The following is a 22,865-nucleotide window of genomic DNA, read 5'->3' as shown; positions in this document are numbered from 1 at the left end:
TACATGGTTTTAAAGGATTTTTTCCCTTTCTTCCCATCCAAAACCATCATGCTAGTTTACCATACAAGCTGCCTAAAACATTTCTTCCTCACACCTTTGAAACGCCACCCTTCAGCTTACTCCTGCATGGTTAAACATTGCATCTCCCTGGTTCAAAATGAAAAGATAAGTTTACTCCCTCAGATATATGGGCTTATATTTCAGTTGCTGTTCAGGTGACCAGCAGGATGGAGAACCTGTGGGTTGACAGGACATGTGAAGAGCTTGTTCAGTCCAACAAATGGGGGAGGAAGATCTGGAGAACAATGGTTGTCATCAGAGGGGTAAACATCATGAAGAAAAAAATCCACTGAATAACACTGCTGCCAGGATTCCCGCTGTGAGCAAACCAACGGTGCTCCCTCAGGGACCTCTGGGGAGCAGGGCTTGAGCCATATCCCTGAGGGAAGACCACCATGGAGAGAGTACCCTCACACTCCAGGACACACATCCCACCCCACACGGTGGGGACTCCTCTTCAGGTCCTTTTTCCACCCAAAGGCATCCGAAGCCACCCCTCCCACATTCCCAGTGAGTGTGGAATACCAAACATGGCCCTAAAATACACCCCCACGTGGCTGAGGGGGGGATCCCAACCCTTTAGACACTCAACACTCTGTGTGTGCTTTTAAATATCCTTGTTAAAAAAATGCTTTTCTGTAGGAAAAGGCTTTTTTTCCTTAGGTCCCACTAGTTAAGACCTGAAATATCTACAAGATCAAGGACTAAGAACTTCACTACCCAGTGAAGTTGTCCTGAATGCAAATATTGTAAATTAAACCTTAACTATTCCATAACATCTCTTGTGGAGTAGCTCCTTTTTGGTAGGCACTGTCCGTGATTTAGCTCTTCCAGCTCCAAATTCCCACTCCTGTTAGGTAAGACATATGTGTATACTCAATTTCCAAAGGGATATGGCTTATCTGCAGAGAATTCTGTGTTTCCACTGGGATGTTTAATCTTATTTACTGGAGACCGAAGGCCTCTGATGTGAAACAACTGTAGTTACCTTTGGGTATTTGCTCTTATTACAGAAGAATTCAATTTTGGTCTATTCTTCGAGACAAAAATGCTTGGTTTTCCCAGCTCACTTTTTGTACTGTACTCTAAGCACTGTACAACATGATATGGTGCATCTATGAAAAATGATAAATTATTATTCAGCTTTTGTGTCCAAAATTCCAGCACTATGACTGAAGTATATCTCTCCATATAAAAAAGCAGCTGTCACCTACTCTTTAGCTGCACAAGTTATGCAAAAAAGATGCACTGTCTGGTGGTAATTTGAATTTGAAAAGCATCGGACATTGTGAATCTCAATTAAATTTATGGATCATAGTTTAATTTTCATTTATTTGTGTTTGGTTTTGAAAATTCGTTGTATTATTACCAGAGGACACAGAGCTTGTTTGTACTCCTGGGAAATCAGGCATGCGAAGTGCATTATGCTCTTCCCCCCCACCCCCCTACCCCCCCTTTCTTTATTAATTCAAAATACCTTTTGAAATTAAAAATAGAGAAATGCAGAAAGCTCTCATTTCTACCACTTGAGACCTCTTTCTGTGCAGTCTCCAGTGACAGCTTTATGATTTATTTAATCATGAAGTAGAAAGGAGGTGAGGGAGAAAGGCATTTTGGTCTCAGCCTCTATTTGCATAAAAACTATTTTCTTCTCCACGTGTAGTGAGGTGGCTGTTTAGACAGTTTACATGTCTTTATCTTTCATGTGAGATATCAGGTCACCGCCCCTTTTTCTTTTTGTGTCATAAGCCCCTGAAAGCCAAATAACAAAATTACTGGAAATAACTGTGATAATAATTTATAATAATATAGATCTGCTTGACTGTCATCATTAAAGCAGCATATAATTTATTTTCAGGCTATTTTAATAGAATGCACTGATAGGGATTTCCTTCTTTTTGAGCAGCAAAAAGAGGTCAGTTCCACCTGTTAATCCCCCAAATTTACTTTATTTAAGGGCTCCTGCACTCTAAGAAATTGTGTTGATGCATCAAGAAATTTCCTCCAGAGTGCAGGAGGGTGTATCAGCAGGGATACGGCAACAGTAGGTGCAGCCCACGGGTGTACAGATTGCTTGGTCTGAGAAGGGACAGAAGGAGATGATTCAGCATGAAGAAAATAGCTAACTCCTCGCTAGAGAGCCACATCCCGCTTCAGGGAGTGCCTAAGTCAGAAGTATAGTCACCGCAGGCTGCTCCTGCGTCTGACGGAGGACAAGAGGCATCTCCAGTGAGAGACAGTTCACCAGCTGCTGCTGGTTCTCACTTGGCTCATCTTCACATCTGCCCGCTGAGTGTAAGGTGTCATCGCTCTAAAACCGGGTGCCTCTGCTCAGGGTCGAAAGTTGGGGGAGTCTTTTGAATTTAATCTGAGCCTCTGCAGATGACAACCGGGCGGGAACGATTAAAACACCAGGAGTGAATGATTAAAACACAGCGAGTGGGAATAGCATCAATGAGCTGCCTTGCCACCATGGGGAGTAATGTATTAGTGGAGGGTGACATAGACATTAACAAGCAGCCCTTTCCAGTGCAAGGGAGAAAGAGATCTTGGAGTCCAAACCAAGCACTTAGAGAGCTTAGAGACAGACTGTGTGATGAGCTACAGAAGGAGGTGAAGCAAGCCTTCACCAAGTCTTAAGTTGTCTTCTGGTGTTCAGTCTCAGAAGGCAGGCTCATTGAGCTAGAAAGAAGAATATGTATTTTGTGCATTAGACTTCAGAAACTCATTCACTCATTTGGCATTTCAGGACTCAGGCATGTGGTTTTGTACTCTTTATATCTGGAGGATGCTACCAAGGCATATAGGTGTGGAGCTTTAGGGATATGAAGAATGATGTGTGTGTGTTTTGTAAATGCTCATGACATCTACCTGTCAGACTGTCACACCTGAAGGGGTATACGGCCCTTCAGGGTCTTGGAAATATGACTTCTAAATGTGCATTGAGTCATCTTTAGTAGTATGATTAGTTTGCAGGAGTGCTGAGCATCTATCACTTCTAACAGTGCAAGTGCTCAATGCTCCCAGCTAACAAGCCCGGTATTAAGCAACCAAACGTGAAAAGCTGGCCCTGAGTTCTACCCTTCAATTCCCTTGCGCAGACCTCTGATAGCTGGAGAAAGCCATGCACATCAAGAATAGTAAAACCGCTTTCTGGGAATGTGTAGTCCTTAAAAACATCTTCACATGCAGAAGCACTCTATCCCTTGGTTTGTAATAGAGAAATCCCCAAAATCAACCTGTTATAAAACGGGTGTTTTATAACAAAACTTACTTGTGTTGTCACTGGAAGAAAGCAGATCCCAAAATACCTTGTAACTGTTCAAATTACTTCAGTCAGGTTAAAATATAGAGGGCAATGGATCCATAAGGAAGAGTTTGTTTGTTTTTTTGCCTAAACAGATTTTTGTAGGCAACATCTCTCATGTCGTAACATGAGAGTTTATGAAAGTCTTGTATTCATCACCTGGGTCTCTGGTTATCCAGTTTATTTCACCTAAGCTGAAGAACTGGACCCTACATTCTGTTGCTCAAGTTCCCAGTCAAAGTAGAGGCTGTCTGTGGCTCCGAAGGACTCAAGCACATACATTTAGTTTGAAAGGAAATGCAAGTTAATCATCCACAAACAGTATTCTGATCTAATTTCCCTTTGCTGCCAGTAAGTACAGTGCTTTAATTCCATGAGGATATAAAATATAATCAGGACTGAGCTGTTTGGGAGGAGAAATACTAATGGAGTGGCCTATGTTAATCTTGTTTCATTAGTTTTAAAATTTTCTATTACTTGCTTGCAACCTTATGCCATCTGCCAGAATTACCGTAGGGAGAGTCCTCTCTGTATGCACGTACTGTAGTTCTCTTTGCCCTGCTGCTGAATACTTCAATTTCAGCTGGTGATCCTTCAAATATTTTTCTATGACACAGCTTTAAATCACATGTCAGAGAGGTCAGTACTTAGCTAAGTTTTAGCCAATTGGTTGTCATGTCAATATGCAGACAACACAGACAAAATAATATCATTTAAAACAAAAATAAGCCCAAGAGAGATCACGTTGTGCTTGCTGCCCATGTACCTCTGCCTTTCCACCGCTCTATAAAAGGTATGGTCCCACATTTTAGTGCAGCGCTGCTCTGGGATGATTGCACTAGCGTGGCGGTGGTACCGCAAACAATAATTTCCTTCCTCTTCTCCGAACTGGAAACTCAGTCTTGCCAATCTGCCAGGTGAGGTAGCTAAGTCTCCCTCTTCAAGCCAACTGCCCCAAGAGAGAGGGGTTGCTTGCTCAAGAGAAGGCAGTCTTGCAAGGCCTGATCTTGTGGGAAGGATGCTAAGCGAGGGTCTCCCTCCCCTCTGGCCCACCTGACATGGCCTTCTCACAGTTTGCCCCCAGAGTGGGACAAGAAGTTTGTTAGTGTCAGCAGCGGGCACATCCCAGGCAGCTCTCTCCCAGGAAGCCAGCCGCTGCTCCGAAGGCTCTCTGCTGCCTGCGACAGCTGTGTTCAGTGCTAATAAAACATCCGGGAATGCAAAGAGCAAAAGTCAACCTGACGTTTACCATCTAGGTCTGGGTATGCTTGTACTGTATCTTTTCTTAGGTAGAAAACTGGATGGGTTTATTTCTCTACGGTTAAAAAATCTACACATTTGGACTGAATGAAAAATGGGTCATCTGTCCTCCGTGAAGTTGTGCCTTTTGTAGGAGACCCATGAATCAGCCCAAATTAAATTCTGTTTGAAGCTTCTTCCTAAATATCTCTTAAATTTCACTTGGGGAAAAAAAAAATAAGTGCTCAGCCTGTAGCTGAAATACAGGGCAAACACTAAATGCAAGAATCTCAGTTAACAGTCCAAAAATTCTGCTTTTTCTTCCCTGTAATTTGATTTAGTTATAAGTCTCAGTTATAGTGGCTGGGTCTGAGGCCACTCGGGCTGATGTTTAGTTGGTGGCAAACTCTGCCTGTAAATTTCCATTTTGCATCTTGACTTTGTGCTTCAGGTGAGACTTTTCTTCCCCTCAGTTTAGCAAATACATGCAGAGAAAATCAGGAAAGTCTTGATTGTTCCTCTTTAAACACCTCTCTCTCCCTTGCTTCTGAGAATTATCTGAGTGATTCAGAGGCAGCAGTGATGAGTCGTGAGGGCAATGTATTAAGACTGGCTTTCAGACAACAGTTTCCCATAATTAATATGACTGGCAAATACTTCACCTGAAGTTTTACCTCAAATAGTCTGCTCTGTGATTTGTCTGGTGAGTCATAGATACCATCTGATTTATGTACATTTCATTTATTTCAGTCCATTACTAGCAAAAGGACCTCCACAATGACAGCATGGACGAAATTATTTCTCCTGTTCAAATTAACACAAAGCCAGGCTCAACTAGGTGTTGTCTTTCTCTCACTAGCTCATTTATATACCGAATCCTACCTCCACTCGACCTCCTCCGCCACGCATCGCTCGTTCTGCTCATTGTTAAGGCATTCAGAAAGGAAAACAGAGTTTAAACAAAAAATACTTCTTAATCATGGACGAACTGTTGCTGGTTTACATCACATTACAGTAGATTTGTGTCACAACAACACAAGCCACCTGTTTGTAAAGTACTCGGTTAGTTGTCATCCTACTGCCTTGAGACAGTTCAGGCTTTCCTTGTAGCTGTACGCTCGTCTGTGGAAAGCAGTGCTTGTAATCCTGTAACCTTAGAGATGGATCATCTGATTGAGAATCCCATTGGCAGTAATTAGTAAACTGGGCCTGTGTTTGGGTATTGTATCATGCCACTCCTAGGGTTTCCTGACTTGCGAGCAGGGGAGGGGCTGGATCGCAGCACCCTGCAGGATTCGGTGACCACCTACGTGGTGTTTGAAATGGGATTACAGGTTGGGTGGCTGCCTGTACAGCCAAAATGAAACAGAAAAAAAGGTGAGGGACATATCAAAGAACATGGAATCGGTCTTAGATCCCTTCTCAGGTGATATATATTCTTGACATCTTTATAATAATCTTCAGGTCATTAAGTAAGAGACTGGTGACTGATTCAGAAAGCCTGTTATCCCAGGCTACCAACCAATGGAGATAGGTAGGTACCACAATGTTCAACCCAAGCTACAGGTCTCCAACATAGATGTCACACCTTTGACTGAGCAGAGAATGAGGATCTCACAGTCCTGGAGACTAAGTGATCTGAATTTCTCTCTGTTCTTTTTAATTTACAGAGCATCCTATAAAATCTGCCTGAGTCTATCTTAAGCACCGAAGGTGGTGATCAAAATACAGACCCAGTCTTTTAGAGCATTCCTGGCTCAGCACTTCTGCAGGCAGAAGAAGTGGCTATTTTTCATGATGAAACAATTGCTGTTTGACCTGCTCTATTACAAAACGCCTTACTGAGGAAAGATAGTTTTTTCCTGCATCAGTGATGGTGAAGCTTTTCAATGTCTGGCACCAGATTTAGTTTTTTAAAATACATTCATTTTTATATTTCTGCACAATTTCATAATTTAATTTTATAAAATAAATTTATTCCATTTTTTTTTAAATGGACTTGGTGCCTGCCCAGATGCAGGTCGGTTCCAAGCTTGTCTCTGGTGACAGTTGTCTGTGATCTGTGCCCTATACTCCATAACAACCCAGTCAATAACTGTGATTGAATCCAAGGCTTTAAGAGCAGTATTTATCACAGCTTCCTTGGACTTGACCTGGGAACCGTGCGAGATGGGCAGAAGGAAGCTTGATTTAATATCCTGCTCATCAGTTGGACGAGTTCTGTGCAAGCAAGACAGCATTGCTAATGGGTGAGCAGAGATTACTATGTGAGACGTGATACGACAGACGTCTGTCCAGGAAGTCACGGTGCTGCTCACTGAGCAATGTATTATTGTTGGAGCAAAGTCATTTCTTGGCTACCAGCTTCAGTTACTGTGATCATAGTAAGGAGAAGATTCAGGCAAAGGAAGACATAAAAAAATGAGCACACTAAGGAAAAGGGGCAGCAGCAACAGGTGATGAGGGAAAATGGTAAATGGTTTAACTGTGACCAAGACTTTCTTTTTCTGTTACATGGTGGCTTTAAAGAATAGCAACCTGTTGCTTTAGCTGATGTTACAGTTTTTCTTCCTGCATCTCCATCAGTGAGGTTTTGTCTCTCAGAGAAGGTGTGCTGTGTCCACAGCTCACATATACTACCTGCTGCATTTTCACAACGTCCAACTAAGTCAGTCATTCAGGATACGAGCAGTGCTCCAACCTCCAAAGCATGGTATGTGTCTACACAGCTCGCAGCTATGCTGGGTCCGTTATCTGATCCAGTGAATGGAGCTCCGACGTGAGTCACAGTCTGAACTGGCACTCTGTCTCATTCACTGGATTTACAAAAGTACCATTTGCAGAGGAAGAAAAAGCTTTAATTTACAACACTGTATTACTCAAAGGAAAGACTACATGACAAACATGACATTAAGCCATTAGTAAGTTTGCTACTTCTCTATGAAAGCTAAAGTTTCTCTGATGTAGACTAGATGGGTTACTGCCTCAGAGAAGTTCTTGGAAAGTCCTTACTTCATGTTTAAATTGGTGATCTGAAGTCATAACTACTTCTCTGAAGAAGCAGAAGTAGGAGGAAGAGAGGAGAACTGGTAGCCGTGCGTAGCTTTCTGGCACTGGTGGCTAGTGTGTACCACTTACCCCGACAGCCTCTCAGGATGATCCTTCCTTTACTAGACAGTTCTCCATCAGGGCTGGAAGGGAGCAGAAGTGATAGATGGATGATTGATCAAGAGGTCTTCAAAAACTTCACTTGAGAGGAATGAAGAATGATGTGTGCATAGATTCAGGAAAAACTGTTCTGATCATGCAGCCTTGACATTCATGTGTTTGTAAGGTTCACCTCATGGGTTTCCTTCATTTTTCTGGACAGTGGTGGGACTAGGTTTTATGCAAATCTGTAGTTAATCACTCTCAACAAAAAGTAATGCCGGTGAGGGACAGCAGTGGGTGAAATATTAAACAAGTATCTTATTTCTGGGGGTTTTGTTTGAGTCATGGAAAAGATAGGTGACACAAATAAGGGAATTGCATTTCCTTTGTCCCAAGTAACAGGTAGAAGAAAGCTGCTCTCTCACACCATTCTCCAAAGCTGTTTCCACCACTGGTTCAAGTGTCTGGACCTTTGGATCTCATGAGAGACGTGCAGATCCTATACCAAAATAAGCTAGCCGGGCTGGTATCTTCTGAACTATATTTGGTCTCCTTAAGGTCATTATGTAAGAGACATTGCATTAGACATTAAGCACATGATGTTAATTGTAATATAAAGAGAATTTGTTGAAGGCATTTCCAACCAATGGGCTTTTAAAATTCATTACTGACCACTATTAAGGGAGTAATGTATCTAGTACTGTGACTGATGGAGCTTGTCTGTGCATATTATTTTGTCTGCCACCATATGTATTTCCATGGCAGGTAATTGTAGCAATTATTTCAGAGAATATTCTGTTGGTTACTGCTAATAAAAAGAAAAGATCCATACAAAATAAGCAGCTTCTTAGCTTGAGACAATATTGTTGTGATATGTGTGACAGCTGCCAGGTGTTACGCTGAAGGAGTTAGACTGCATAAAAATATGAAAACAAAATGCTTGAACTAAAGTTTAAACTATTTAAAAATAACCTGTTGTGCTCCCTTTGTTTCCGCTGCCTGGAAGTATTGAGTGCCAGAAGTGTAACACTTGACATTTGAGGCAGACAAACATAGCCTACAGATTCTGTGATGGCTTTGCGACCAGCTAGCATTTTTTAATCATGCCTGTTCTTGTCAACAGCAGGGGTTGTTTCTAAACAAGCCAGCTAAAATATGGGAATTAACTTTAATTTCTCTCTCATTTTCTGAGGCTACAGAAACCGTAGAAGCAAGAAGCTTGTATTTTCTCTGCTTCTCTCTCCAAGACCCACATTTTCTAACAAATTCCCACTCTTTCATGCCTGCTGGATCAAGAAGTGGCAATGAAGCCATTGGGTTGTTCATGTGCCTCTAAGGGTGTAGACTTGTTTTTTCTCAGGCAGCAAAGGTGATTTAGGAGTGTCTTGCCAAATGGCCCTGCTTCTTATTCCTGCCCAGATGCCACCACTCACATGGTATTTGCGCTGAGGCAGCTGTTTGTTGGGCCGTGTTGGAATCAAATCATTCAAATAGCCCAAGTTAAAAATACCTTCCCTCACCTCAAAAAACAACAAAAAATTGATGTCATTCCAGTGACATTCCCATTCTTAGCACAGCCCTGCAAACAGCTGCAGCAATGCAAATGGGCCATGAACCATGGAGGCAAAGCGGGAAGAGGTAAATGGGGAGACAAGGGGCAGGACCTGCTTTCATTAGCGTTGTTCCTTCAGAAAACTTTCATATAGCTGCATGAAAGGGATATTTGTATTGAACAATCCCATCCATCTGCATAGTTGTAAGAAATAAACAATTGTTTGTTGTAAGAAACCCCCTATCCTAGGGCATACTGACTTCTAATAAGCTTCATGCATTCTTTTCTCACTTATTTCACTGTAAATCTAGACCTTTCTCATTAGTTCAGATAAAACTGAGACCATGACTTCACAAGATGGTAAATATAGTTTTGGAGAATTCAGCAGTAAGTCAGAAATAACATACTTGGGTAACACAAAGTGTTCAACTACTACAGATTCACTAGGTAGAACCATGTTTGTTCAAAAAATGTGAGGAGGTCATTTTTGCTTTGCCAACAAAGGCATAATCCATTTTCCTGTGGCTGGCCTAAAACCAGCAACAATTTTTGTTTTCTGATTAATTAAAAAAATTGTGATCATCTAGTTATGCTCAGTCCAGATAAAATATACTGCTGGGTGACCTACAGCCCTGGAGGAAACAATGATTTTAGCCCTCATTTCTCTTACATCTCACATCTTGCAAGCTGGTCTGATATAACCTCCGAGAGGGCCATTATAACAACAGTTTCTCCAGATCCTACCTTATCAGAAGTCATCAAAAATAACCAAAAAAATACCAAAACAAAAAACAACCTGAAGAAGACTATGAAGACCCTTCACCTTTCCTCCCCACTCCCTAAATTTAAGAGGTACTGATCACGTAAAAAGTGATAGTGCAGTCAAAGTTCTCAATTCCTACCAAGCAGTTTTCTGATATCCTGAAGTATTTGGCTGGAATCTTTCTTGTGTAATTACTGGAAAGCCAGACCTAGTCTAACCTGATCACCAAGAGCGTCTCTAGAGTCAGTAGAGAGAAACAGGCACCTCCAGAGGGCAATCCACCCTATAGACACTTCTTTTAGGATGGGAGAAATCACCCTCTGGTGGTGCCTTTCTTTCTTCGCTCCCATTAGAGGGGATGAATACAGTTTGCCTGAGCAGATGTCTCATTTCTGGATGATTGAAGTTTGGTAACATGGATCCCAGTCTTTGGTACTTAAAGGCTATGAAGATTAGTGGTGGTAAAGCAGAAGAAAAAAACAACAGTGTGTAGACTTCATTGTGTTTCAGATATCTAGAAGGCCTAGACTGCCTATTTTTCTCCAGCATATATAGGATAACTGCTGGGCCCTAATTAATGAAAACATGACACAGCCATTCCAACTCATCCCTTTCCTCCCCTCCACGCCCTTTACAAGACCCTTATACAGATTTAAGTAGTGCTCTGCTTAAGGAAGCAAATGCTGAAAGATGCTGAATACCTACCTGCAACTTTGATACAGCTCACCAGGTTAAACTCTGACATCCTTATACTGTTTATCCATGCAAATTGTAGCATGCCAGATGCTGAGGAGTGCTGAATAGCTGCTCAGTGGGAGTTGTGGTTGCTCAGCAGCTCCAAAGAATTGGCAAGTAAACTCCAGCCTGGACTTTGCTTATGGGAAAAACAAATCCAACCATCAGTCATTTAGGGTGTGCTTCCCTCCCCGCTTCATGAGCTGGCCTGGTGAAAATTCCTGGTGCTTATTGAAAGCATCATCTGTTGTCACTCGACACCACTGGGGAAAATATAAATCAAAGTGTAAGTATTCAGCACTCTCTCAGCATTGGCCCAATGTGATTACTGTAATCTGAGGTAAACACTTTAGTTATTCCTTATTGCTGTTAGGGACCCAAATCAAGGGTTGGGACTTGTTATTCTAGGTAATGTGAAAAAACAAGCCCTACCCATGAGATCTCCAAGGCTAAGATAAAGGTCGGGTAGAAGCTTAACAACGGTTACCTAATAGCAATGAACAGACACAATGAAGGGTTGAATCTGAACCATCTGAAAGGCATGTGCCAAGGGCTCTGCCATGATCAGCAGAAAACTTTTCCCTGGCGGCAGAGTGGGGCTGCGGTAACAGGGAGACCAAGGTGATCCGGAATGAGATTGCAAGCTCCTATAGAGGGGTCGGGTGCCCAAATCCCATTGGCGCTGAGGGAACCTACTTCTGCTTTCTACCTTTCTGAATCACCTCCTGGTTCAAAAAAAGTTGTTTTCTGTAAAAGTCTACAGGTGAAATCTTTGTCTCAGACAATCGCAGCACACTGTGTAACTCTGAGTTGTATGGGCTGCCATTGGAAGGGGGGAACGGGCTTAATAATGTGGACAGAATTGCTCCTGGCACCTTTTTATGGACTCTTGCCTCACATGAGGACAGCGTCCCTCAGTCACTGTATGACTTGGAGCACAAATATTAAAAAGTCACAGGTGTGAAAACACAAGAGTAAAAGCCGAGGAATAGGCTCTATTGTCAGTTCTGCGCTTGCTTCACTCCCGGCTGGGTGTGATGGCAAATGATTGCTCTTGGAAAGGCACATCGAGGTATTGCAGACTGGCAGCCTGCTGAGTCCAGCGAGGTGCGGGGAGTAAATGCTTCATCCAGCCAAGCCCAGTGGGAATATACTGGAGCCCCAACATTGTTTTGCTGACACAGGAAAATGTCATCACAGCAGAATATGAAGGAGTTAACACGTTATGAAATACAGTTTTGGCAGTGACGCAGACAAAGATTGTTTTGTTTGAAAAGCAGTACCAGCTGTGTTGGTTAACAGGGTGATGCAGTCACCTGGCCAGTCTCAGTCATTACATTGTGTTATTTCTTCTAAAATGTGTAGGTCCAAGTCCTATGAAACAACCTACTTTAAGCCCATAGATAGCTCTTTGCTTTGAAGTAAAGCTTACTTTAATGTATGTGCCTGGATAACGGCAGAAGATTCTGAAGCAGAAATGCTAAGGGAAGCCTGTCTTGCACAGAAAGAGAAATGACGAGGTGACAGTGTAGTTTTAGGTAAAAAAGAATAAAAATGCAGGGAACGATTTTTTTTAAACCTCTTGCCAGTCCTGTTCCTTTGCAGAGTGAGGAGAAGTGAGGAGGGCTGTCCCATGCCTGCTTGCACACACTGCTGAGGGCTTGGTGCACAAAATTGCACAACCAATTTCAAAATGACTTTTAGCTAGTCCAGGCACTCCGGCTGTCCTTCCAAAAATAAAAGGCAACATTTTCAACACCACAGAGGACTAATAAACCACCTACGCTCCTGCATCTACCGAGACGAAGGGAGCGCAGAATCCCTTACGACTCAGAAAGTCTAGCCATTTGTTTACTGCTGATACCTGACTTTTGTAATCGGGTTGAGAGGTTTGCATTCAGCACTTCCCTGGGCTGAGAGGCAGATCTTCTATAATCAGGACTCAATTAGCTACCTGCCTTTTCAGCTGAAGATCTGGCCCCGTGGCCCCAATTCTTTACAACACTTCTGCATAAGCCTCCGAGACAACCCTTCTCACCAGCATTGCTGAAAATGGACTTTTGTATTCAAGTAGGCAGCTGTTTCTCCCAGATTTTTCACCATGCTTGCGCTCTCATTAAAGTACCTGATAAAGTTAGCAAGCAAAAGCTATATTCTTCTGCAAGATCCTTGTCCTTAAAAATCCTTTCTGAGCCCGGTGTTTTGCAGTGAGTAGCAGCAAGTGCCTTGCTTTGAAAATACAAATGTAAGTCAAAGATTAGTCCACATTTCAAACATTAAAGCAGATTTTCAGATAGTATTTCACTGGAATAAGTAGGGCTATTCCACTCCAGAGCAACCGAGGATCTGTGTCTAAAAATGAGCTATAAACTCTAATTAGATATAAATAAAGAAACAGGGAGCTATTTTTTTCATACCCCCACACTGTCTTTTCTGTTGGTGTCATGACACTCAAAAAGGTAGTAACTGGAATGAAGCCCAGTAGCCAATTTATACTTAACATACCATTAGTTCTTACTAATTCCTGTGGTACACTTTAACATTAAGCACGTACAAAAACGCTCAGGAAAACCATCCACCCCATGCTTCAGTTCCTCACAAGCATCCCTGCTTCATTGTTTGCTCCTGGATATGTCTGTTAGCATCACTGCTTGGGTAACTTTCCATTTTAGGACAGTATTATAAATGATTGAGATGTGTTAAAACTCAGAGGACGCTGCTCTGTCCCCTCTTTTCCCTCTATCAAGTGGTATCTTGACATCAAATAGTTCTCCTGAGATCATGCTGAAGTTCCCAACATAAGGAGCACAGAGAAGGCTGGCAGTATTGGCTATTTTACTTTTAAGAATGTACGATATGTCTAGGAATATAGAGGGGGGAAAAAATCCTGTATATTGCACGTTAAATTGTGATTTTAATGATGAAGACACAAGCTATCTAATCATCCATTTTTGTATATTTTATCTTTAATAGGATTTCTGATACTATCACAAAGCTGGTCTTCATTCTCTGCCAAAGGGATCTGAAAACACTGGAACTAGTAAAAATATTTCCGTGTATCATACTGGCCTGTTAAATATTCAGCTAATTTAAAAAATAATAATAATTCCTGTGATTAGCAGCTACAGCATATCATGTCCAGATTCCTGTTTTTATTGCAAGCGTAGATACCTGTGCAAACAAAAGCAGAATTTGGCCTGGGATATAAGCAGAAACTTATATCTCTCTATTATTTATTTCTTGTTCTTGGTCTGAGTGAAACTGAAGTGAAATAAACATTATAAGACTTTAAAGGAAAAAAAAAAAAAGGAAAAAAAAACACATCCAAGGCGTATTTCATGACAGCAGAACAAGTATCATTTTGAGTGGCAATGCACTGACAATAACTTTTGGCTTCGGTCCACATCAATCTGGAGGCCCAGCTACACAAGCCAAGCTGGCTCAGGATCACTTCTAAACAGGCAGTTATCACCTTTGGTGCAATAATATTCCCAAGGTCCAAATCAGGGCTAAGCCCTTTGCACAGGTGCGACACGCTCACCCGGCGTAATCCTTCCTCTGCTGTTGCCCGTGGCAAAAGTCCCTCCAATTTCTCTGGCATTAGAAGTCTGGCTGACCTCCCCAAATTTTCACCCCCCCGCCTTTTCCCCTCTTTCCCACTTCATTCTGCTTTTCTGCGTGTGGTGAAATCTTAAGGATTTTAATGCGATTCACCTTTTCCTCTTCCATTTGTCAACCTTCCCTTCCTTTACAGACTGGTTCTGAACCATCATCCCCTCAAGGACGAGTGGAGGAAGCTCCCGTGAGCAATGAGAGGGGTGACGAGCCGGCTCGTCATGTCTTCTCCTTCTCCTGGTTGAACTCACTGAATGAATGATGACTCACTCCGGCTGGCTTCTGGTGTGCTTCTCCTCAGAGGGACCGCGAGCGCAGGCAGCCTGGGTCTAATCAACAAAGAAACTGGCCTGGAAAGGGATATCCGAGCAGGTTTCATTCCCAGGAACTTAGTTGACCTCCACGTTGTACCCGGCCCTTGAGATGACAGTCCTGAGAGGGATGGAAGCATGGGGACAAATTGCTATACTGTATTGTAGTCAGAGTGTTTTCCAATAATTTCTTGTTTCCATGGGGGAAATAGCACCACTTACAGCTGTAGGCTGAGCACCGCTAGTGTTTTGTTACTCACTTTTTGGCACGTTCCTGTGTAGGTGTAAATGCTTCACCAATGCTCTTAGCTCAAACGCTGATATGATATTCACTAGTAGCTTCCTTTGCCAACACAGTGTTTCTCCTCAGTACCTTCCTGCGTCCCCCCTCATCGATGCTGGTGACTTCAGTGGCACTATCACAGCCCTGGCAGCCCCAAGTCAGGGTTACGTCTAAGCAGCTCCCCGCAGTCACTCGTAGTCCCCATGGTACCGGTGCCTCCCCGGCTGCCGAGGCTGGGCCTGGGAGAGGAGAGGGAAGCTGCCACTTCTTGCCCTGCACTTGCTCTCCCTGCTAAGGCACAGCGCTCACATAAACAGGTTATTTGTAGGGAAGGTGCCCAGCGACAGGGACGAGGAAGATGCACATGCCAGAAGCACTGTCCACCCCCTGCGCGTGGATGTGGGACACAACTCTGAGCCTGTGGGGCAGACACTAGAGTGCTGCCCATGTCTGTCCAGCTGTTAGCTGTGTCTACATCTTCTCAGTCATCTGTGCGTGTAGGACAAGGGGCATGTTCTTGCATGAAACCAGGATGCGGTGAGGTGGTCACAGGTATTCATTCAATTCATGTGCAATTTGAAAGCCCCATGGCGTTCTGTAGAAAAGGCAAATGCCAAATGTCCTGTTCCGCATGCATGGCAGATGTTGAGCCGTCTAATGAAATCAAATTTGTGTCTTAAAAGAAGCTCTATAGGTTGTACTGAAGGTGACGCTCTGCAAGTTTTGTCACTGGGGACAGGGTGGCAGCACTCAGTAGTGTTTAACAGAGACTGGCAGGTTGCCGGGAGTGTCCGGTGCCATGGGGGACCAGGTGTCAAGCTCTGTGCTAGGGTGAAGTGTGGATCTTTCCAGGAGCCCTGAGCCCTGAACACACACTGTTTTGGCAGGGGACAATGCTGGGGCATAGGGCTGCGCTGCGCCTCAGCAGGACCAGCCCCAGCTGGCAGTGCAGACGCCAGGCAGTGCCTGGTTGTCAGGCTGCGACGGGTAAGCCCCAGTCCTGGCCATCCCTTGCTACAGGGCAGAGTCTCATCCCCCCTCATTTGTATCTGTTTCCCCTGGAAAACCCTCCCGCGAGGGAAGTTTTGGAGGGCTGCATAGGCCAGCTCCGTGCAAAGCCTTGAGATAGCCCAGCCGCTCCTCACTACTGCTGCCACTGCATCGCCTCTGGCTGCTGGAGCAGCTTTTTTCCCTGGGATACGTTTTGGGGTGAGGGATTTCCTATTTTCTCCCCGTTGCCCTGGCAGATTTTCCTTCGTTTCTACCAGGAAGTTTCCTCACACGCATCGCCCCCTCCCCAGCGGCCCTGGGAGGGACCCTGCTTGGCACCGCCGCCGGGACGGGGTGGGGAGCTGAAGCGCGGGGGGAACCTGCCCTTTTTGGGGTGCGGGGAGGATGAGCAGAGCTAGAAAAAAAACAGAAAAGGGATGCGGCAGCACCTCCCCGGCTTCCCAGCGCTGCGCGATGGCCGGAGGAGGCTGCCCGGCCCGGTCCGCAGCGGCAGGAGCCGGGGACCCCCCTCGGGGGACTACTGAGGTGGGATTCGGCAGGGCTGGGGGCGACTGACCGGCCCCGAACCCCGCCCCGCCGCCGTCCCCGGGAGCAGCCGGTGGCGAGGGCGGCGTGGGGCAGCCCCCGCCCGGGGCCCGGGACCAGCGGCACGTCGGGTCTGGGGGATCCCTCAGGGACGGGGCGTCCCCGGGGCGGGCAGGGGGAAAAAACATCCCCGGGGGTGATTTGGGGCTCCCCGTGGCTCTGGGTGTCCGCGGCCCTGGGTGCCCCCCCCCCGCCCCGCCCCGGTAAGTGCTGAGGGAGGCGGAGCAGCCCTCGGGCGTCTTGGCAAGAAAGTCTATCCAGCCATCGTTACTTTGCAGCTTTTATTAAAAATATAAATATTAAACATTCTCTTACACAACAAAATCGACCGAGCGCTGAAAAGATGTTTTATTTGTGAAAATGTTTACAGGAAAAAAAGTGGATTTAAAGTAGCTTACAGAGATTCCCCCTCCCACCTCCCTGCCCCCAGCAGAAAAGTTATCTGTCTTCTTGGCACCATTTCTTCCAATGCTCACACATCCCTACGTAGCGATGGCACTAGAATAACTGGGAAATGGAGAAATAAATAAAGGTAGGGGAGGTTACGAACGACACTCGTGTTTCTGCACTTGGTATACGGTTGTGCATGCTAGTCAAGGGACAGAGGCTGTTCGGAGTACACCCTTCTAGGTTTAAAGCTATATAAAAATAAAGAGATGACATCAGAGCAGCACTATGGTACATCGGACGGTGTAATTATTCTTGTGCTAACTGCGGAATCTCTTTGGCAAGGCGGGGAGGGGCCGTTTCATTTCCCGATTATCTCCATCAGTTTCCTGTTGCTGTGAGCTTGCTGCGCTAACTGCTCGGCTCGGGCCATCTCCAAGACTTCTCGCAGGAGGTGGAAAGTCAGATCCAGAGAAATGGGGGGCTCCTCGGACCGCTTCTCCCTCTCCACGGCCTCACCCTCGGCTTCGCCCTCCTCGGGGCTTCCCAGCGAGCGCTCGGGCAGCTGCTGCAGCTGTGGCACCGCCGCCCGGAAAAAGTTGCTGGCGGAGGCGGCTTCGGGGTGTAGGTGGCTGGTGCCGCTGGAAGAGGCGGAGAAAGAGCCAACGGGTCTCTTGTTGAGGTTGCCCAGGCGCAGGAAATACTCTTCTCCCATGCGGAGCAGGACGGGCAGAGTTTGCTGCTGCTGCTGCTGCTGCTGCTGCTGCTGGAAGAAATCTGGCTGGTGCAGAGCCCCGTGGGTGGCTGCCGGGCTCTTGCTGAGAGCTCTGCACTCCTGGCAGGGCAGGAGGGCGACCAGCAGGATTCCCGTGGAGACCAGCAGCGGGATCTTCATGGTCGGGGCCCAAACCTGCGGGGGGCAGACGGGGGGCGGAGGAGAGGGGAGGCGGGGGGGTTTACACAGCCGAGCCGCGGCGGCGGGGAGGGCAGCGCGGAGCCAGGGGTGGGGGGGGCGCCCCCCGCCGCCGCTGTCCCGGTGCTGAAACGCGCCCCTCCGCGCCCCTCCGCGCCCCTCCGCGCCTCTCCGCGCCCCTCCGCGCCCGCACACCGCGGCCCGGCCGCGCTCAGCCCCGGCCCCCGCCGTCGAGGCGGCCGCCCCCCGACAAGGAACATCCCCCGCCGGCAGCGGCTCCCAGGGACGGGGCTGGGCTGAGCCCCCGCGGAAAGAGTCCACGAGTGTGCGCGGACCCGCGCCTCTTCGCCCACCCGGGGCGGGGGGCAGCGCGGGGTGCCCGCGGCGGGGCGGCTGTCCCCAAGGGCTGCGGGATGCGAGCGCCCGGCTCCCCCGCGCCTCCCTGCTCCCTGCCCGACCGGGGGAGCTCCCCGCCTCCCGCGGGACGCCGCGCTCAGCCCCACGCAGGGCAGCGCGGCGCAGGGCAGCGCAGCCCTCTCCGCGCCCGGGCGCGGCCCCGCACCTACCTGGGGCGGCGGCGGCGGCGGTGGCAGGGGAGGGCAGGCGGCGGCGGGGCTCGGCGGTGCCCGGCGTCCCTTCCTCTCGCTCTCCCTCGGAGCCGGCTCCCGGCGAACTTGGGATCAGATTTGGTCCTAATCAGAGCCGGGGCGCGGGATTTTTATAGCTTAGACCCTCTCCTGGAATCACGCAGAACTTGCCTAATAAGCTGACGCTCTCCTGACAGCCCGATTGCGTGCCCCGATCCACTGCTGAATAAATCATGGGGGCCCGTCGGAGCGGCGATGGGCCGAGTTTCGCTATCGCAACCCCAAATCTCACGTCCAATTATATCAACAGATATTTATCGCCTCTGCGGTGACGTCAGCCGGGCCGGGGGCCGGGGAGCAGGGTGCCCCCCCCCCCAGCAGCACCACCACCACCCCATTGACAAAAATACTTGAATGAGATTTCCTAGCGGGCGCGTACTATAAGAGGTCACTCCGGGGAAACTTTCCACTCGCGGGCCGGCCCGCGGGGAGGGACCCGACCCGCCCGGCACCGGGGCTGCTATCCGCGGCCGTCTCCTTCCCCCATCCCCGGTGCTCACCGGCCCCCCGCCCCCCGCCGCCCCCGGGCCCGCCCGCACGGGGCGGCTGCGGCCGGCCGGCGCGGGAGGCTCCGCGGGGCGCAGGTTTTGCGCGAATTCCGTCTTTGCTCCGTGCCTGGGGCCAGCCCGAGCCGGGGCAGCGGTTCCCCCTGCAAAGGGGGCAGGAGCCCAGACGATCCCCGCGGGGAAGGGCAGGTGCCGATGCCGGTGCCGGGAGGGACCCGCGGCACTCCCGACACCGTCACGTCGCAAGGGGCTGCCCGGCGCCCCGCCGCCGGGAGAGGGGGCGGAAAGACCCCGGAGGGCGGCGGGGAGGGCCGGGGGTGCCGTCACCGGGGCCGCCGCAGAAGCATCTGCCGGGGCAGGGACCGCAGCCCGGGCACCGCTCCGGCCGCTCCTCCTCCCCCGCCTGCTCGGCCCGTCCCGGCCTCCGCGATGCCAGCTCCCGCTCCCTCCCCTGGCCCTTGCTTCTCTCCATTGTCTTCCCACTTCTTACGTGGAGGTAGCAAGTGCTCTTTATCCTTCTTTCCGCCCCCCCATCTTCTCCCCCCCGACACTACTAGCTGATCTTCCCCACCTCTTCATCCCTATGGCCATGTGCGCTACCCTCCAGGATGTCCTAACCCCACGTTGAGCTCCCTTTGAAGTGCTCTCCCGTCTCCATTATGTCCACATGCTCCAGACCATATTCCACCAATGTCCCCAGGTGGGTCGCTTACTCTCAGATCTGCTCTTCCACGAGGCAGTGCTGCCTATAGAAATAACTTCTGCCCAACACCCATTCCGTGCGTAATGTGCATTCTTCAGGTTTTGCATCCCATCAGCCTTGCCACTGCATCTCAGTCCTGCTTCTCAACTGCCTCGGTTGCAACATTAATCAAGTCCTTCCCTTTAAATTGGAAAATTGTGCAGAAAACCTACCGGTTTTATCCTGCCTAGACTGTAAATGCTTGGAGTCATGTATTTGCATGCCTCCCACCATAGAGAGGAGTTTCAACAGACCATGGAAGGTGGTCATATGCTGTCACTGTTAAATCAGTGATGAATCTGAAATCCATTTCCTTAAAAGAATAACAAAGTTCAAACAACTTAATATATGAGGTTGGCCACAGCCCAATTCTGAGCATCTCCTTAGGGATGCTATATACTTTAACTTTTGTTATACCTACCTCCAGCCTTGGACGCTGTTGGTGAAGTGCCAAGAATCAGATCTTGTGCATCATAAAGAAACAAATGGAAAAACAAGTAGTAATACCAGAGATTTATCTCTGCATTACCTCTGTTAGCTCAGGCATTCATGAACTGAAATGCGTATTACAAAGAAAACAGAACAGAATATATTGTGTAGATAGTCACAGCAGAAGCTATTTGTATGCTTTTAAAGCATGTCAGCACAGCTTTCAGTGAGAACAACAAGAGGTTCAAAGAAACAGGAGCTAAGTTCAATCAGTTGATGGAAAGTGCAAGAGGCACTTATTAAACTCAGACTCTCCAGATGTACTCCAGAGTGGGTTTTACCAGTGTGTCTCCATTTTTAGATTTAATATACCTTTTAAAGACACAAAACTTCTTAAAATAATGTGACCATAAATGTAAAGAAAGAAGCATTCTGATCCAAATATATTTTTTAGTGTCGTGGGTGAGATCTGAATAAGACATAGAACTGCATCTCTCCAAAAGATTGATGCCAGTGAGAATTGGCTTAGATTATTTTATGGTTTTCATCATTTATGATATTATTTAGGTGCCTTTAGGCAGACATTTTCATCCCTTGAAAAATTACAGGCATAGCAAATAGAGCATAAGTGTGGGCTAGGAGAGCTCCTGCAATTTTCACGAGAGCTGTACAACCTGCCAGGTTCTTCTCCAATTTTTCCTGACCTCTGGCTCGGAGCAGGGTCTGCAGTGTCTCACACACATTTGTTTCTAATCCAAAATGGTCATATTACCTCATTTTCCCCCATAGATCCTATGCGTGAGAAGGCTTATTATGTGTGTGAATTATGTGTGAGAAGGCTTGCAAGAATTTAAATGCAAGGAAGACTGTGAGACGTTTGGATGCCTTGATAATGAGGAGTATAAAATATCACAGATACAGAAACCAAAAAGTACTTCCCTCAATAACTGACTGCCTAGGAACATAGAAATCCCTTCTCCGGAGTCACCAGTTTCTGGGTTAAATCTCAGCTGTCATGCCTGAGAAGAAATTCTGGATTCTCACCAGAGGGGTGAAAGAGAGAGACAAGGCCGATATCAGGTATATCTGGATTAGAGTTTTATGTTTAATGATATAGTTTGAGATTAGCATACCCTTCACAAGAAGAGTATTCATGTTTGACTCATTCTGCAAACATTGGGGGCAAACAGAATTTTTGCAGTGAATCACAAAATAGCTTTGTCTCGAAATAAAAAGCGCTAGCGAGGCCTGTCTCCTCTCTGCTGCCTTGAGCTGGGTGCACCTGCCCTTTACCCTCAGTGATCTCAAACTCAGGCACCTACTGAAAGGCAATTATAGCTACTCTGAGGTGGCTAATGGAAAGCAAAAGCATGCCCAGAGCATGATACATCCTATCACAAAATAGCACCTTCAGGCTTCTGGAGAAGCTCACCTCGTTCCGTTGTCTATAAGGGGAGCGCAGACAACTACCTTCACCTAGTCACTGAATTTTTAGATAGCTAATGTGAGGCGAGAAGAATCCCCTCCTCACTGATTGACCATAGCAGACACAGTTCTAAAAACAGCAGTACAGAAGGGATGATGTTAAACTGAGGGCATGGCTCTTACCACAGGTATTTTTGAAGATGTCCAACTACAAACATGGAAGAACACACGCTGCATGTAGATCAGCTTCCTACCATGGTGCAATATTTCATTACCACTCCAGCTTTTGTCAGAAGGTGGTAAGGATTTCTGGTAGTGTTGAATTCAGCAAACATTTCCATGTCATCTCGCATAACCGCTTCATGTAATCACCATCGTTACTTGGTCCCTGCGATGAGCTCTCTAATATGCGACCTTGCATTCTGTGACTATTTCAGGTGAACCCAGTGGATCTCACCCACTCTGAGGTGCCAGCAGCCATCCACTGGCACATCTATACATCACATTTCCATTTCACCCTTTGGTATTCCGGATGCTAAGAAATCAAAATCTGATGGTCATAAATGTTACGGATTATAGGGTGACCTAGAGAAAAAGAAAAAAAAAAATCAAGGTATCTTACTATGCCTGAAGTTGATAAATCATTTTAAGGACAAACTACATTTGCCTATTATTCCTCAGTAGACTGAATTTGCTAGACCAGTCATAGAGAACCTCAACTAAAGTGAATTATAAAAAAAAATAAATAAAAATAAATCAATTAAATACAAAAAAGTATGTTCTATGTCAGGATGATGAATAAAACTGATAAGGAACTCTGCTATCTGCCCTTTATTATGAGCCCAGAACTCTCCAAAATCTTCTTATTCAGTTTCAATTTCTCTTTCAGTTTTTCAGTGATCTCACTCCAGGGAGGGAATCACACTCTTGTGTCACAGGGATTTTCTGTGGTATGCCTGGGCTGGTTTTGGCTGGGGTAGGGTTCATTTTCTTCATAGTAGCTAGTACGGGGCTATGCCTTGGATTTGTGCTGGAAACAGCGTTGGTAATACAGAGATGTTTTATTTACTGCTGAGCAGTGGTTACACAGAGTCAAGGCCTTTTCTGCTCCTCACACCGCCCCACCAGTGAGCAGGCTGGGGGTGCACAAGAAGCTGGGAAGGGACACAGCCAGGACAGCTGACCCCAACTGACCAAAGGGATAT

At 46.7% G+C, this 22,865-nt stretch overlaps 2 protein-coding genes across 4 annotated transcripts in view; one reads left to right on the top strand and one right to left on the bottom strand.

The window, feature by feature from the left end:
- TRIM55 (tripartite motif containing 55) overlaps positions 1 to 14,961 on the top strand; it is a 38,709-nt gene extending 23,748 nt beyond the window's left edge. For 2 of the 3 annotated variants that reach the window (XM_054192061.1, XM_054192060.1), the window contains one exon: positions 14,561 to 14,961. In XM_054192061.1, the coding sequence (XP_054048036.1) occupies positions 14,561 to 14,571 (11 nt within the window). In that variant the 3' untranslated portion in view covers positions 14,572 to 14,961. Of the gene's footprint in view, positions 1 to 204 lie in introns of all 3 variants that reach the window. The other variant, XM_054192059.1, reaches the window with a different exon arrangement.
- Positions 14,962 to 17,044: 2,083 nt separating this feature from the next.
- Positions 17,045 to 18,508, bottom strand: CRH (corticotropin releasing hormone). Its single transcript, XM_054192062.1, has 2 exons — positions 18,478 to 18,508; positions 17,045 to 17,908 (listed from the first exon to the last, which is right to left on the bottom strand). The coding sequence occupies exon 2, from the start codon at positions 17,891 to 17,893 to the stop codon at positions 17,360 to 17,362; it is 534 nt and encodes a 177-aa protein (XP_054048037.1). The 5' UTR covers positions 17,894 to 17,908; positions 18,478 to 18,508; the 3' UTR covers positions 17,045 to 17,359.
- Positions 18,509 to 22,865: the final 4,357 nt, after the last annotated feature.

This window comes from Rissa tridactyla, chromosome 2, assembly GCF_028500815.1.
Source record: "Rissa tridactyla isolate bRisTri1 chromosome 2, bRisTri1.patW.cur.20221130, whole genome shotgun sequence".
Lineage (NCBI taxonomy): Eukaryota > Metazoa > Chordata > Aves > Charadriiformes > Laridae > Rissa > Rissa tridactyla.
The sequence above is the reverse complement of the archived record's forward strand: the minus strand, read 5'-3'. Positions and strand labels throughout refer to the sequence as shown.